Source organism: Lonchura striata, chromosome 14, assembly GCF_050655825.1.
Source record: "Lonchura striata isolate lonStrDom1 chromosome 14, ASM5065582v1, whole genome shotgun sequence".
NCBI classification, from domain to species: Eukaryota; Metazoa; Chordata; class Aves; order Passeriformes; family Estrildidae; genus Lonchura; species Lonchura striata.
The window spans coordinates 8122069-8137682 of NC_140716.1; the positions used below are offsets into that span (position 1 = coordinate 8122069).

Genomic DNA, 15614 nt, shown 5'->3' on the forward strand with positions numbered 1-15614 from the left:
CACAAGTTGCACCTGTAAAAGAGCATCAGAAAAAAAGATTTTTCGGAAGTATTTTATTTTACCAAATCTGCATAAAGCAGACACTGACCAAAGTTAAATTCCAGAAACATGTTTCTTGCTTTCTGAGCAAACTTGTACAGATCTTGATTCTGTGAGATACTCACTACTCAGATGACATTATGAAAGTGGAATTTTGCACCCAGAAGATACAAAACAGACTTGTATTAAATAAATGTAGGAGGCATTGAAAAGAGCTCTTAATGAAGACATGTATCTGATTTCCTCATGGACAGAAGATGGGGTTCTCAAAGAATTCTGAAAATGGAGGAAAAGAGTCCCTCCATTTTCTTGTCTCCAAAACATACAAAATAATCTCTGGGGGTTCATAGCCCCAGTGAAGGGCACTGAATTCAGGCAGTATTTCCATACACTAATGCCCAAAAACTCTGATTATTTTCACATTCTGTCTTACAAACAGGCCTGATTCCTTCCTTGGAAACAAAACATAAGAAAAAATATAATCAAGAGAATGTTCAGCGTATATAATTCAGGGTTTTGTAATGGCTGCTCCTGTTCCAATCTGTCCCCTAAGAGCAGCAGTGCCTGGGGCTCCTGGTGTGCAGGCGAGGCTGGAATCTCCAGGTGCAGCCATGGAATGGCCTGGGCTCCTCTCTGCTTTTAGAAAGCTCTTCTCTAGAAATATTGAAGTGACCCTGATGCAAAGGATGAGGCTTCCTCACTTTCAATACATTGGCCACAGCCAGATTCATTTCACCTTTAGCTTGACTGTGATGGTAATTGTTCTTGAATGTTTAGATCATGTACAAACACAGGCAATGACAGAGTCACTGAAAAATTCATAATATAAAGGAACAGACCACAGAACAGGGGTAAATATAATACACACAAGTAAATGACCATGGTGATCTGCATAACTTTTCAAAACAGGATTCTGAAAAAGTCTTTGTTTTGGGAAATACACAAAAAAATCATGTGCTGATCTGAATAACCAAAAAAACTCTGCTGAAAATTTCTCAAAGTACTCATCTTTCATATTTGCAGTATTTCTAATTCCTAATCATGGAACCTAGAAACACAACAGCAACAGATTTTTTTTTAGGTCTTTCATCTTACATGCCTATCCAGATCCCCAAAATTGTACAATAATAAAAAGTATTATTTTGATTCAAAATAAATGTCTCAAAAAATCTGTTTATAAATACTACTAAGGTCATTTACCCAAAAAGCAGGAAAATGGTGGTTCATGAGCAATCAGACACTGAAGTACTGATTCATCTGACCTGGTATTTAAAATCAATTACATATATTGATCAAATATTACACAGGCATTGTATAAGCCTCTCAGATTTCCAGGGAAATATTCCCACAGACACTTGACAAAAATACCCTGGAACATTTTCACAGGTCAAACAGAGTGTGAACTGAGACCTTTCTTTTTAACATTTTCAGTATTAGTACAACTATTCCATAGTCAGAAATAAATTCCTAATCACTAGTTTTCTTTTGCAACAATCTAAATGCACAATAATAAGATTATTACTATTTTATTTTAAAAATCCTTACAATATATAAGAAAACACTTTCGTGCACTATATGGAGAGTACATTTTTGAAGGATTGTAAATGTGGGAATAACCAAATTTAAACTTCTTGAAAGAGGAACTGCAACCAAGTAGACATCTTAAAGTGTGACTACTGACAGTTAGCAGGAGTCTCAACTCTTCTTGTCTATCATCTTGTCCAAATAAAAGGTCCTTTATACTGTCAATAGTTAATGGAATTTAAAAATGTTATAAATACATTTGAGAGTGTTATCAAAGTGACCATAGTGATAATATGCATTCAACTGCTAGACACATACCAACTATTTATATACTTGCTTATCTATTTATAATGAAGAAAAGACAAGAGAGTGTGGAACTAACATGAGAAAGTTGTTATGTGGGGAGGCAGAGTCATGTAACCAACAGGAGACTGAGGCAGAACAGGTGATTTGTAACCAGAATGTCAGAGGAATTAGAGGAAGCACAGCAAGAAGTCTTTGCAATGAAAACATGCCAAAAAATAGCAGAGCGAGAATTTTTTGTCTTCAGTTCTGTCTGAAAATCACAGTGGATTTCTTGTCTCAATAGACTCTCCTTGGGAGGACGTGCCCACCCTAATGCTCCAGCTCAGCTCTCCTGTGCTTGCATACTTGCCACATATTTTGGAAGTCACAAAGCATTGCCTCAGCTTTCTCTCTCGTAGGACCAATATTTATGTAGTCTGTGAGAGTGTCTGTGAGCCTGGACTGAAGGAAACCAAACATGGACCTGTTCCAAAAGCCATTCATGTCAATGGGAAAATTCCCATCCATGTTTGTGTACTTTGGGTCAGACTTTATAAGCTGAAAACGTGAATAACTCCCCTTAGTGCTCCAACAGCAATATGAGGAAGATGCCACAAAGCACTAATAAGTTTTCAGTTTTCTCATTGCCATTTTGACAACCTGTACATAAATTTAAAGCATTTTTAATGCATCAGATATTACAGCCATAACACCTTCAACCCCATAAAGCACCGCTACAAAATATAACTATTTTACAGAGAAAATTTCTGCAGTCTTTCAACACACAGTTTTTAAGTAAAAAATTTCTCCTTTGTTAACCTGAGTCCTGCCATATTACTTAAATGGCAATTTTCACTTGGAAATACACAGAATAACATCCACAGAGATGTATTTGCTGGACTTCCCATTATTACAATAAAATGTTATTTAAAGCTCAAATTATTAATGAAAACCAAAAAAGAAAATATAAGGCAAATCAAGCACACTCCAAACATGGCTGGATTAGACACAAACCAATGAAATATAGCAGTGTGCAGAAAGCACAGCCTGTAGAAACTGGGCATATTATGGAAAGAAAAAAAATCAGTCACCCGTGCAAAATTACCCCTATTGGCCATCTGAGAGCTGACAATGAAGTCAACTGTAAAGGCAGCTGAGACCAGCAGACTTCACCCAATTAAAATATCTGGGGGAGGGAGAAAAAAATATTCAATGTATATATATGGGTATACAGATATTTGGCAAAAAGCCACTACTCCAAATTTAGTAATAGTTTATATCTTAGCTGTCCACTTCAGTAAAGCCATGATAAAATTATTTCTCTGTGTCTGTACACTTGTTTTGGTACACACAGACAGATTAAACCAGGAAATGTATCCTTCTGAACTGTGTAGCAAGTAAATATCTCCAATAAAAAAGAAGAAAATGCAGATTAAAAAAATCTTGTGAGTTATTTTTTATCTGAACTTCAAAATCCAGGAAATGCTTGTTCTAACATAGGTGCATATACCACATACCACTCTCTCTCGTTGGATGTAAGGTCAAGGGTTATGTTGAACAATGCTATCATATTATTACATTTACATGACAGGCTTTTATGATATCACAGTTTTTCAGAGCACAGGAACAGTGTTTTGTTGGTTTCTTCCTATTTCTTTCATTAATATGCTAAAGAAGGTTGGGAAATGATGCTGTTATGTTACTCAGACTATCTATGCCAGAAGAGTAAAATTTCAGAGGGATAAGAGCATAATCAGAGCTCACTGACTTTCCCTGGCCCCCACTCAGTACACAGAGCTTGGTTACTTGCAACTGAGCTTCAGGGCTGTTCAACCAGAAACACCACTGGAAAATGCTGACAAAAGGCAACTGTGGTGCTCATTAGCATATTCATAGGATTACAAAACATTCCCAGCTCTAATTCTATTTCTTCACTTGGTTCTTTCTGCAGCCTGGAATGGAGGAACAGGTACATGAGTTTGTATCCCAGCAGTGCCCAACAAACGTGTGCTGGGCTTGAGTTCAAACTCCACTTTCCTGCCCTCTGAAAGGTGCAGCTGTCCTTTAAGGCAACAGAAATGTCTGGCATGTGATATGGGGATTACCAGTCAGCACTGAAGCTGCTCCTTCCATTGCTTTTGAAATCTGTTTGGGGAATTGCAGATTCCCAAGAGATGGAATATTTTGTCAGCAGTACTGGTAACATGCAGAACTCAAGTGGAAGACAAGGTACCTATATGAAGATATCACAGCTATTATTACACTAAAGCTGGAAACAAATTCAAAATTTACAAGCTCCTTTACCTACAAAAACTAGATTTTTAAGGTACAAGATCTGCATTTAAAATTCTGAAAACCAGTGCAGCATTTGGGTCTCCATATTAGGGAAAAGTAGGCTGCAAGATCTCATTTAGAAATGCATTGCACAGAAAGTGAAGTTCATAAGACTGTGGCTTTGACTATTCTTAAAAAAAAAAATTGAGCTTCAAAGAAGAAACTGGAGGCACTGGAGGAGAGCCAAAAAAGTCATACTCAAGTATGGAATATATTAAAAAAAGCTAGATCCTGGATAGAACAAAAACAATAGTCCTCTGGGGGTTTTTGGTTTTGGTGTTTTTTTTAAGCATTAAGACTGCTTGGCACTGATAAATCCATCTAAACAGTTGGGATAAGGATGATTGCCATCCAAATTTGACCAGCACTTTTAGAATATTGTCTCTTACATATTTTTAATCCTGTTAAAAAAAATTGAAACGCCTCTAAAAATAGAAATGGAAGTGACAATAAGAAACATAGAATCAATTACAATTTAAGTGTGATAGCTGGAAGGATATAACAATAAACTATTTATGACATATCTAGGACATAATAATAAATTCTCTTTTTTTATTCTTATTTAATATTGCAGCCTTTCACTTTGCTCCAATAATATTTACTTCAGAAGCAGCATTTTGTAAATCTGAAATTTTAGGACAAGATCACTAAAAGTAGTTATTTAATATTTTATTAATGATTAATATATAATCATTTTAATAATTATTATTTTAAGGGCCTACTTGTTTAGAGGATTTAAGATGAAGGGTAGCAACTTAAGTAGGAGTCTGACACTCCAGTGTCCTTGTGGAGCTGTCACCACGTTATTTAGGAGCACCACCACTAACAGAAGCTATGAGTCATCCAGGCTGTGATTCCACAGTGTATTTCTCTTGTTGGCAAAGCTGACTTAAGCAGTTCCTGCCACCACCTCTCCATCTTAGCAGCTCATTTGTTCTATTCCCCTTGCCGAGTCCTTCATTTTAATCCTTTGTTTGTGCCAATACACAGGTTTGCCACTCTCCAAGGTGAAGCAGACTGGAGAAATTACCTGTTCTCAATAGCTGTACAAACCCTGCTCACACATTTTGGCAGAGAGATTCCTAACTCAGAGTAGAGCCCTGATCAGAATAATCAAGCACCCCACCACGCAGACAAGGTGGTATTAGGGTGCCTACAAGCAGGCTGGGATGAAGAACAGGAGAGAGCAGGGAATGTTTTGTTCAACTCCAAGAGAAATTTTTGAAAAACTGTGACCTTAAAGATTTTATCTTTGGCCAAAAAAACAACCATCCACAAACCCACAGTACCAAAACTGCTGTACTGGCCAAGGGCTCTTCTGTGTGCTTAAGAAATGGGTACAACAACCAGGCTGCAGTTCTGCTCACATTACAAAGCATTAAACTACACCTTAAATGGGCATCTTGTTGGCAAGAACTGTGTTTGACAGAATGAAAGAGATGTGTCCCACCAGAGGCAGGTTTGAACAGCAGTGCCAGGACTGCACGATGCCTGGGGGTACCAGAGTTGAGATGAAATGGGTCATTCTCCAAATGGGTCTTGCACTGCAGAAATGTCCTACACAGCTCTGACCACATGATCACCTCTCAGGGAACCAAAGTTAACCAATCTAAGTTAACCCTTTTGACACAATTGCCAGCTTATCCACAAAGACCTCTGATAAGGAGCTTTCCTCTTGCTCCATTGGTGTCTCAAGGTCCCAAGTGTCACATGTCAAAAACTGAAAAAAATTCTATTTCCACTCACATCATGTAAAAAAGTAAATGTTTCTACAAAGATATTAATCTCTATGTTTTCACCAATTCTCAATCCAGATTCCAGTTAAGTTTTCAAAATGAAATTTTTCTTTAAAATCTGACCTCTCTTAGTTTCTTATTCCATCACTGTGGACTAATCCTTTGCTTTTCTCACATAGCAGCTATATTTTAAAGTAAATGCAGTCTCAAGAACAGTAGCATTTCTTTCAAAACTATTGTGCTGTTTGGTTCTAAGAAAATAACAAGGACTATATAATTGAGGCTGCCAAAAACAAGTGCTGATTTCTCAAAGTCATAAATGTCTGCAGAAATGTATCCTGATGCCATGGATTGTTACAGGCATTTTGAAAGCAGCTGCTTACAGTTAAAGAAGAATTTCTTGACTATACTCTCTAAGATTTCCAGAGGAGAAAGTAGCACTGAAAACATTGCTTTACTCCTTAACACAAAGATGTTCATAATACTAGAAGACTATTAAAATGCCCTACATTCTACATTTAAAATGTTTAGGAATTCAAAATTATTTTTTCTGTGAACAATGCTGGTACAAAATACCTTGTAAGTAATACACTGGCCAGTTAGAAACTAGCACATAGTTCTTTGTTGCACACAGTAAAGGGCATTTTTGAGGTCACAGCTGCAACATATTGAGGCTCTATTACTTTTTTAGGATAGCAGAGGCAAAAGAATAAAAGGAGAAAAAATTAGTCTGAGTACTGCAATAACTTACTGGTCCTTTAGCCAGTCCTTAACAAAAGGAATGGAAAACAATTCTGTGAATGACTCATCCTTCCTCTTTGGATTATTGCTAAAGAAAAAGAAAAACAACTCATCTTAATTTAAATTTCAGCTATTCAATTTGCAAATTAATGCCTTGGAATCACTGCACATACTTAAGTAGCAAAAAAACATGATTAACTTACTTGTATAACCACTCAGTTAGGAAATCAGAGGGAATAAATGTGGTTCTTTTTCCCTAAAGACAGAAGAAAGTTTCAAATTATTTATTATCTTCAGATTGGTCATATGTTTAAGATAAATTGACTGTTTTTGTTAAATAAAATATACAGTACATTACTATATCTATGCTTTATTCTACTGCCAACAGCCAGTGACTCAGCCAAAACTTTTAGAAATTTTGTGGAATTATTTCAATTCAAATGATGAGTGAGAAAATTCTACATATATTATCTTGATATTTGATGCAGTATATCTAGAACAAAGATCTCTGAATGGTGCTCTAAGAGGCAATGTCATTGTGAAGAAGTTAACATAATTCATTCATACATGAAAATATGTTGTAAATTCCTTGCCATTTTGTTAAATTATCATACTCAAAATACTTATTTTCTTCCAAAAGACAGAGGGAACATTGATTGGATATTGTTTCCTCCTGCATGGAACCAGCTTGAAGATGTTGTGAATACCCACAGGCAGAGTATTGTATGGCTGCTCTGACCAAATCGTCTGCTGGGCCCAGAAAGGAAGGCAAAACCAAAGAAGGGCTTTTGTCTGTCCACAGCCACAGAGACCATGGACATTACAGAGAACCAGGTAAAAAGTTCAAAACCTGGAGCTTCACAGCAAAACATTTGTGCCCTTTGCTCCCAGTTCTCAATCTTAACCAACAAAGAGGATTTTTCAAAATGTTTTGCAGCAGGTTGTCCTTAGGGACTCAAGCAGCCAGTACCACAGCCAGCCATTCAGAGCCTGAATTTTGATAAAGCCAGAATGGATTAGGAAATCTTTTTTTTAAAAGCATTTCCTCTGACATTCCATCTTGACAGATTGAATGTATAAATGATACAGGTGCTCATTCTGCTTATCACAAACCACAGTACCCATAATGTGGAAAACAGAACATGGAGTTGTGGTTGGAATAACAGAAGAGCTGGATCAGCAGCTTCAGAACCCCTCTGACATGAGATGTGCTCTGGATGGACACAGTCACAGTGAACCCTAAAAGACATCGAGCCCCTGCAGCCCCAGGGCACCAAGTGCTTCATCACAGTAGCAGCTAAAAAAGCAAGCTGAGCTCCTATCCCAACACTTGCCCTGCCAAACAGGAGATTCAGCTGTAATAATTGCTTCTTAGGAGAACAATTCACACTGGTCAAAAGCTTTTGTGAAACTGCTTAATGTCACAGAAGAGGCTGAAGTATTGATTAAAATGTAAGAGGTTAAGATACTACTACCACTTGCTAAGGAAAAAACAATAAACATGTAATTGAAAATTTAATGCATGAAAAATTAATTTATTCTATGCATTATCCTCAGATGTGAACAGAGAGGCAGGAAAAAATGTTGTAAATAGTATAATTCTTTCTGTTCATGGGATATGTCATAATGTGGGGGTCAGCCACAGGTGAAGTGGAAGAGGAACAGGAACGTCGTGTGAGGTGCTGACTGCCCAGGGGAGAACACAGGGCAGGCTCGTAGCTGGGGGATGACAAGTGTGAAGTTCAGTGCTGGACTGCAGGGCAGTCCTACAGGATACCCAAGAAAGCTTTTAATCTTCTAGGAGAATCTTCCCCTTGGTAGAAATACAGTCTGACTCCAACAGGGAAAAAAAATTAAAAAAAGAAAAAAAGAAAAAGAAAAGAAAAAAAGAGAGAGAGCTTTAAAAAAAACCAAGAAAGCAGAAGAACAGAAGATGACATCATCATAAAACAATTTTTAATCCTGAGCCATATCTGCCTTTATGATCTGTTTTGTGACAACCAAAGCTTTGGGGTACAGGTAGGGCTCCATTAAGTGCTTGGTTAAGAAGAAACACAGATCCTCGTGCAATTTTCATACTTATGCTAATACCAAATGCTGTTCCAAGAAGCCTAACACCTAAACCTTAAGAGACCAATACCTTCACTGCAGAGCTTTCTATAAGTAACTTCAAATGTTAAATGGACAAATCTTGCCTTGCACAGAAGCTGTAAGCAAGCAGCAGAGTCTGAATGTCACTGTAGAGCTATTCTCAATCACAGGATGAAAAGGGGTCTCATTACTTAGGGAATTGTTTCAGAGAATAAATTCTACACTTTGACAACAAAATTTGATTTAATCTAGCAGTTGTAATTTAATCTGTTTTAAATAAATTGCTTTTCCTTTGCAATGGGAAAAAATTATCAGTACAGGGTTCTCAAAACAGCCATCACCAAAGTGATCAAATTCATCTTGTTTTATCCTTTTAGAAGCAGTGAACTTAGCAGAGAGGAATTCAATCAAGCTGAATATTTTTTTATTTTCTTTGCCAGGAAACAGTTTATTTTGCTAGTGATTTAAATCATTAGTTGCACAGCAGTCAACATTTATAAAGGGAAAAAATTACATAAATTGACCTGCCTTTGACACATTCCTCCTATGCTGCATGAATCCGGATAAAAAACAGGAAATATCTGTACAATGTGCATTGTTAACCTGCAGATGTGTTTATAAATTGTTTATACTCAGAATTCATTTTCCATTTTTCAGTTTAAATATGATGTGCTTGGTAATAATAATGAAAATATACTGGTGATTGGAAGATGGCAAAGTCATTAGGAAACCTCCTTCCATTCCCTTTCCCTGATCTATCATAATTTTAAATATATTCCATTACAGAGCCTGATACAGCTTCCTCCTTTTGTGATAGCTAACTAGAAAGAAAAGTCAGAGTTATTCTAATAAAAACATTTATACATTGTTCAGTTTAATGCTGAAAAATGAATGCATTAGTTGGTTCTCATGAAAGAAAATATTTAAGAAAATAGTCTTTCCCCTGTAGGCATTTGACAGCAGATGGGATAAAACACAGGAGAACTTATGATAGGAAAAAAAAAAAAATCAGTGAGGGAATACACTGGGCAAAGTAATAGGTTTCTTTCATCTCTAATTTAAAAATGAAGCTTCTGCAGACTGCTGTCATATTTATGTCAGTTTGAAGTCTGCACATGTATCTAGCAGCTGGTGGTTTTTCTAGGCTTTAGCTTTTCAGATTTTTTGTATGCATCACATAATGCAAGAGAGCCTATTTTAAATTAAATGTATAAATTGTTATGTTTCTTTATCACCCTTCAAAAAAGATCTTTCCTACACAAATCCCTGCTTCCAGCATAACCATTTCCCTTTCCTGACTTTCCCATGTGATTGTACAATTCTTCCTCTCCAGACATGGATGCACCTTCTCTGATCTCTCCCTTGAATTCCCCTGTTGGCCCCAGGATCTGATTTCCTTAACACAATTTCAATTGCTCAAAAGCTCTCCTATTTACCTTTTCCTTCTCTTCTCATTCATCCTAATTTTCTTTCAAAACATGAAAACCTTTAGTCCCTCTCATCAAAATCCCACTCTTCTTTCTCTCTCACCATTCCCTCTCTCTTCTCCCGGGCTCATTCAACATTGATTGCAGCCAGTCTGAGTATTCCTCCCTCCCTTCCAGTGCTTCTTCCATTTATCTTCCACTGCTTTATTCTGTACAAGTGCCCTTTGCAGGCTTCAGTGACTCATGTCTAGCCAGAATTTAAACCCAATATTATTTTCTCATTCTTCATGATTTCGGTAGCTTCATCACAATTAATCTTCTTCATGTCCTGTTTTCTCATGAACTCCATGAATCTTTTGAATCTTTGTTGTCCTCTTGTTTTTGTAACCTGTACTCTAATGTGTTTGTCACAAGATCCTTTCTCCCTGTTCCTACTTTGGGTTGTATGGACTCTGCTTTTGATCCTAAAATTCAGTTCAAGTTATTTCATTGGCCATTTTAACACAAATTATAGCAATTGGGTTTTTTTCCCCTCCAAATAAGAACATATTTCTTACCAACTAAAGAATAACTAAAAATCACATATTTATGTCAGATAAGGAAACAGAATGTGCAAGTTCAAGTACCTGGACAACAATGGAAAAGAACATAAATATTCAATTATATGGCAAGCATAAAGAACTATTGTTTTCCCAGTTATTGTTCAAAAGGAGGAAGAAATTAGGTCACAGTGGAAAACTATCCCCTGACCTCAGCCTGCTTTCCTGAGCTTGGATCCCCAATAGTAGGGTATCTCTTCACATAAGTGTGTTTTCTATAAGCTGAACTGATTTTTATCAAGCTTCTATACATTATAAAATAATTGCTTTTAGTAGTTTTCTACAAAGCAGCACACAGACCCATACAAAATCCATATTCAGCACACAAACTTTCTCATATACCACTAAAGATTTGTAAAATTTCTCAGATTAAAAATAGACAAATTAACCTTAAATTTGTTCTGAGTTTTAAACAGAAATCTTTCTAAGAATGTCAATATTTTTAAAATATCTTTCTATTTAAGTTTTATTGCCTTCAGAAATAGCTATCATCTATCAAAGCCTGTATTTTAAACCATTTACAAATGGTTTACATGCCTTTCTCCTAAAGGTTAAATGCTTCCAAAAAAAAACCCAAAAAGAATCAAAATAGATTTTATTAAAAGTGTGATGAGTAATATATAAGTTCAATCTGTTCTTGGCTAGCTAATGTATATGTGATGGCAGGAATGACAGACAGATGTCATATAAATGAACCATTTTCCTATTTGACCTGTATTCATCACAGCTTATAGATATGTATACACACATGTAAATCCATCCGTTTATAGACACACAAATTTTGTGAAGACTGAGAAAAACTTGAAATAACTAGTATTAAATTTACAGGTTTGGATCTGAAATTCAAATTGCCATGGTTTGAGAAAACAGCAGTAATTATGGGAATCCTCCCAGCTCCCAGTACCTAAGCTATTGCTGGGGCTTTGCTAGGCTGCTGTGATACAATGAGGAATGTATTTATACTTTATTTTGCACCAGTCCTAGTTCAAAATAAAGCACTATAGACAGTGAGGAATGTCTCTCTTCTCTAGACATATACTGAAAACAAATTTAGAAAAACACTTGTAGCAAACAATTATTTTTAAATCTGCATTTTTATAAGCTCATTCATGCCAGATACTGTCTTCTAGTTAAATGGGATTTACAGAGAAAAACAAGCTCAAATAGAAAATTTTCGTCTATTACAATGCCAGACCAGCAAAAATAATTGAGTTACAAAGTAAAATTCAAGTTCTGTACATCACCCTCAAATGAGTGGAAAGTATTAATGTGAAAGGAAGCCTGTTCCTCTAAAACACAACAATATTTAGGCTAGATACAATCAGACATTTAAGGAGGATTTGTAGAGAGCTAGAGATTGTCATAATGATCAAGTTCATGTAGAATGTAATCTGCTCTGAATTACTGGAGAAAATAACATTTAAAGCCAAATCCAAAAGAACCCATGATATGTTATATGATATTATTGTGGATGGTTATCTTGCAAAAGACCAAATTTAAAAAAATACTGCCTGGGAAATATAAAGGCTGTAACTTCCAGCCAGTGATTTGAAATGAAAACTACAAACTAACCTCAAAACACTTCTCCTTCTCTGTCTCATGCAGAAGTGCAGCCAGTCCTGGTAAGACCACTGGGAAGATGTAAAACTCCAAATATTCTCGAGGAGAGCCTGAGCAAAACAGGACAGCCTTCACTTACAGCTAAGCACTTGGATTTCACAAAAACAGCACCATAAGATATCATAAAGTCAGTACCAGTCATTTTGTCAATACCATCACAGCTTGGACAAAGCAGATTCAATCCCTTCACATACAGCCACAGGTTTATCTTCACTTCTCAACACAACACAAACTTGGGTAAATTTCAAACTAAATGTGCACCAATACTGCAAACTCAGTGTGCCTCAGAGATGTCAGATTTAGTTTTAAGAGAATAAACTCAGACACCAGAAGCAGTTTAGTCACAGAAGTGAAAAGCTCTGTGAATTAATTTATCCTGACAGGAAGAAATTAGCCTGTGCTGAACTCAGTGCTGCTGCAGTTAGACCACTTTGGTATCTCATGCCCTTTACAATCTGCATTATCAGAGTTAGTCATAAAACTGAATTTCTAGACAGAGGAAAAACCAAAGGTTATATTTTAGTGGTACTGTGATTTCTCTGTCATAAATTGCTCCACACTTGCCATATCCTTCAGAGATTTTAACATGACTCCATGTACCCAACCTTTCCCCTCTCAGAGGGCTGCCTGCATTGCACCTCTCCCCATTCAGGCACTATTCAGGTTTTGGTGGGATCAGCACAGATTAAGTCCTAGGAGTGTTCTCTTCTGACAACACAGCTGAAACACTGAATTTATTCTCAGCTTTATACCTTTAATTGGTTCATATACTGCCAGAAAATGCTCATAATTGGGAGGACACTAGTTATGTAAAAGCCAAGGGTAACATTGCTTCTGACCTGCACCAGGAGTTCCTAATGAGCAAGAATGAATGGAAGAGAAGACAAAATGAAGGGCTAAAATGCATAATAAAAACACACTGCTGCTTAGTAAATTTATTATAAAGTACAGGAATTGATAAAACTGGAAGAACAAAACTTCAGAGCTGCTTCCATTCTCGTCTGAAATCAGGTGGGTAAAGACAGTATTTTGACAGCAGTTCTCAAATTCAATTGTCTACTTAGTCTATTGATCCTAGTTTTGCATTATTAAATCAGAGGAAGAAATGCCTGCCATTTCTGATTTAAGTGCCTAAATAAAAAGTCACTTATTCAGAAGAGCACAGAACTACCTTAGCTAGCTGATGGTTTGTAATGCATAATTTGATATTTCTTCTTGACCAAGTGGCCAAGCTGGTTCCCTGTTTTCAGAGCAGAGGCCTAACCATGCAAATTCCCCACAAGCAAAGCTGTTGTTGCTGCTAACACTCTAAATTAAATAAATTACAAGTCCTTGCCATGTGCAAGACAAATAATCACAGCAGGGTTCAAGGTAATATACTCCTACTCACATTTTTTTGGATCAGGGGGTTCTCCAGGGGGAGCTTCCCCAAGTATGGGAAGCAGATATTGGGCTGCAGGGGCAGAAAAAAGTTGTTCCATAGGAATAGCTGCTTCCAAAGGCACCTGCTCAAAATAAATGTATCCTGTATAAATACCCCAACAGACTAGACAAAAAAATACAAACAAATTAAACAGAAAAAAATTTATAAGGTCAGTTAAAAATTATGGAATTATAATGTCTAATTCAAATGTTGTATTATTTATGTATTTTCTGAATCCTTGAAAATATATAATTACACTTTAAAAACTTCTGCAGTTTACAACACAGTAAAATCATCCAAACCTAACAGAAGGTATATGACACCTTTTAACAGAATATGGTGACATATCACAATTTATAAAATATTTTATCCATTTCAAGAAATAATAATTATTTGGAAATTAATACTGGTAGCATTTTCTGAATAAGTATTTTCCACTCAGAAGTTTAAATATCTCTTTCACATTGTTCAGAAGCCCTGACATTCACCTTTTAAAGAAAATAAACTTTTCTTGTTATCATTATCCAAGTTGTTTTAAATACAAGCAATTATTTGGAATATTACATTTGTTGGTTCAAAGAAGTTGCTTGAAAAAATAATAGTTTTGTTTTCATTTTATGAATGAGTCTACCCTCTGGGTACCTAATTTTCACTTTTAGTTGTATAAAATATTTTAAATACATCTCTATGGAGATTTTTTTACTTGAACTGCACTCACTGATTCTTGTTTTGATACAGGATCTTGTTTTGATTGAGGAACATCTGAAACTTGAGGCTGTTCTGCTTCATGCTCTAAAACTACCAAAAAAAAAAAAAATACATTTACCAGGAGACTCTAAAAAAATATTTATTTTCCTCCTAAACCAACATTCTTTTTAAGGTATTTATTTAGGTTTGAAAGAATAAAAGTTAGTATGCAATAAATATTTGTTTAACATGAAATCTAACGTTTTGAAACAAGCAAGAACTTAAGAGACTCTTGTCATGTCTTCTCTTGAGCTTTAAGTCAAGTGCAAGGCTCTCACTAACAAAAGAACCCTTTATTGGGAAAAAGGTTTTTAACCAAAATAATCATACAAAATATTTCAACAGAAGTAGAATGCACACGCTTGCACTGAATTAACCATTGTTTTTACTAGTGGACAAGACTACTTTCATAGTGGATTCCTCTATAAACAATTAAGTCCCACGGACATTGCTAAGTATTACTGTTTCCACTTTGGAAAAAAAAAAAAGAAAACAAATAAACCTACACAAACAAATTAAAAAACCGACGAACTAAAAGCTGTACACGACCCTCAAGGATTACTGAGTGACTCAGGCTAAGAAAAATAAAGGATCAAGACAAGGATATGAGAAAACCCACAGCTCCCACAGCGCAGAGCCTGGGACCCGAGCCCGGCTCAGCTCCAGCAGCGCGCTGAGTGAGGTTTGGGCACCGCCAATAAATCCATGGGTCTGCAGGCCCGGCTTCAACAACCGAGCTCCTGCAGCGCTGGAAAGGGGCACTGGAGCGCAAAACGCCCGCTCTGGGCGTTCGTGAGTGCTGAGGGAAGATATCCCCGCTGGGGGAGGCAGTGCAGTCTCAGACTCTGGGGCTCTGCTATCAGAATGCTGCCCTGAGAACAGTTTTGTATTAATTTAACGTCAATTTAACGTCCATTTAACCAGCAGTGGCACAGCCGGCTCTGCCTTCCCTCGCGGGGCACGCACAGAGCGCCAGGCCAGCACAGCCGGGCAGAGCGGGGCTGACAGAAGCTGCGGCAGGCCACGAGCAGAGCGCTGCCGGCGGCGT

The 15614-nt window shown here is 36.7% G+C and overlaps 1 protein-coding gene across 3 annotated transcripts in view; it reads right to left on the reverse strand.

Moving 5' to 3' along the window:
* Window positions 1-15614, reverse strand: part of IQCK (IQ motif containing K) — a 38234-nt gene that overhangs the window by 22374 nt on the left and 246 nt on the right. Inside the window, exons 1-6 of one of the 3 annotated variants that reach the window (XM_085592332.1) lie at window positions 15186-15524; window positions 14538-14617; window positions 13787-13901; window positions 12349-12446; window positions 6863-6915; window positions 6670-6747 (exon numbers count right to left, since the gene is read on the reverse strand). In XM_085592332.1, the coding sequence (XP_085448458.1) occupies window positions 6670-6747; window positions 6863-6915; window positions 12349-12446; window positions 13787-13877 (320 nt within the window). In that variant the 5' untranslated portion in view covers window positions 13878-13901; window positions 14538-14617; window positions 15186-15524. Of the gene's footprint in view, window positions 1-6669; window positions 6748-6862; window positions 6916-12348; window positions 12447-13786; window positions 13902-14537; window positions 14618-15072; window positions 15525-15614 lie in introns of those variants that run through there. The other 2 variants (XM_085592331.1, XM_021539797.4) reach the window with 2 other exon arrangements.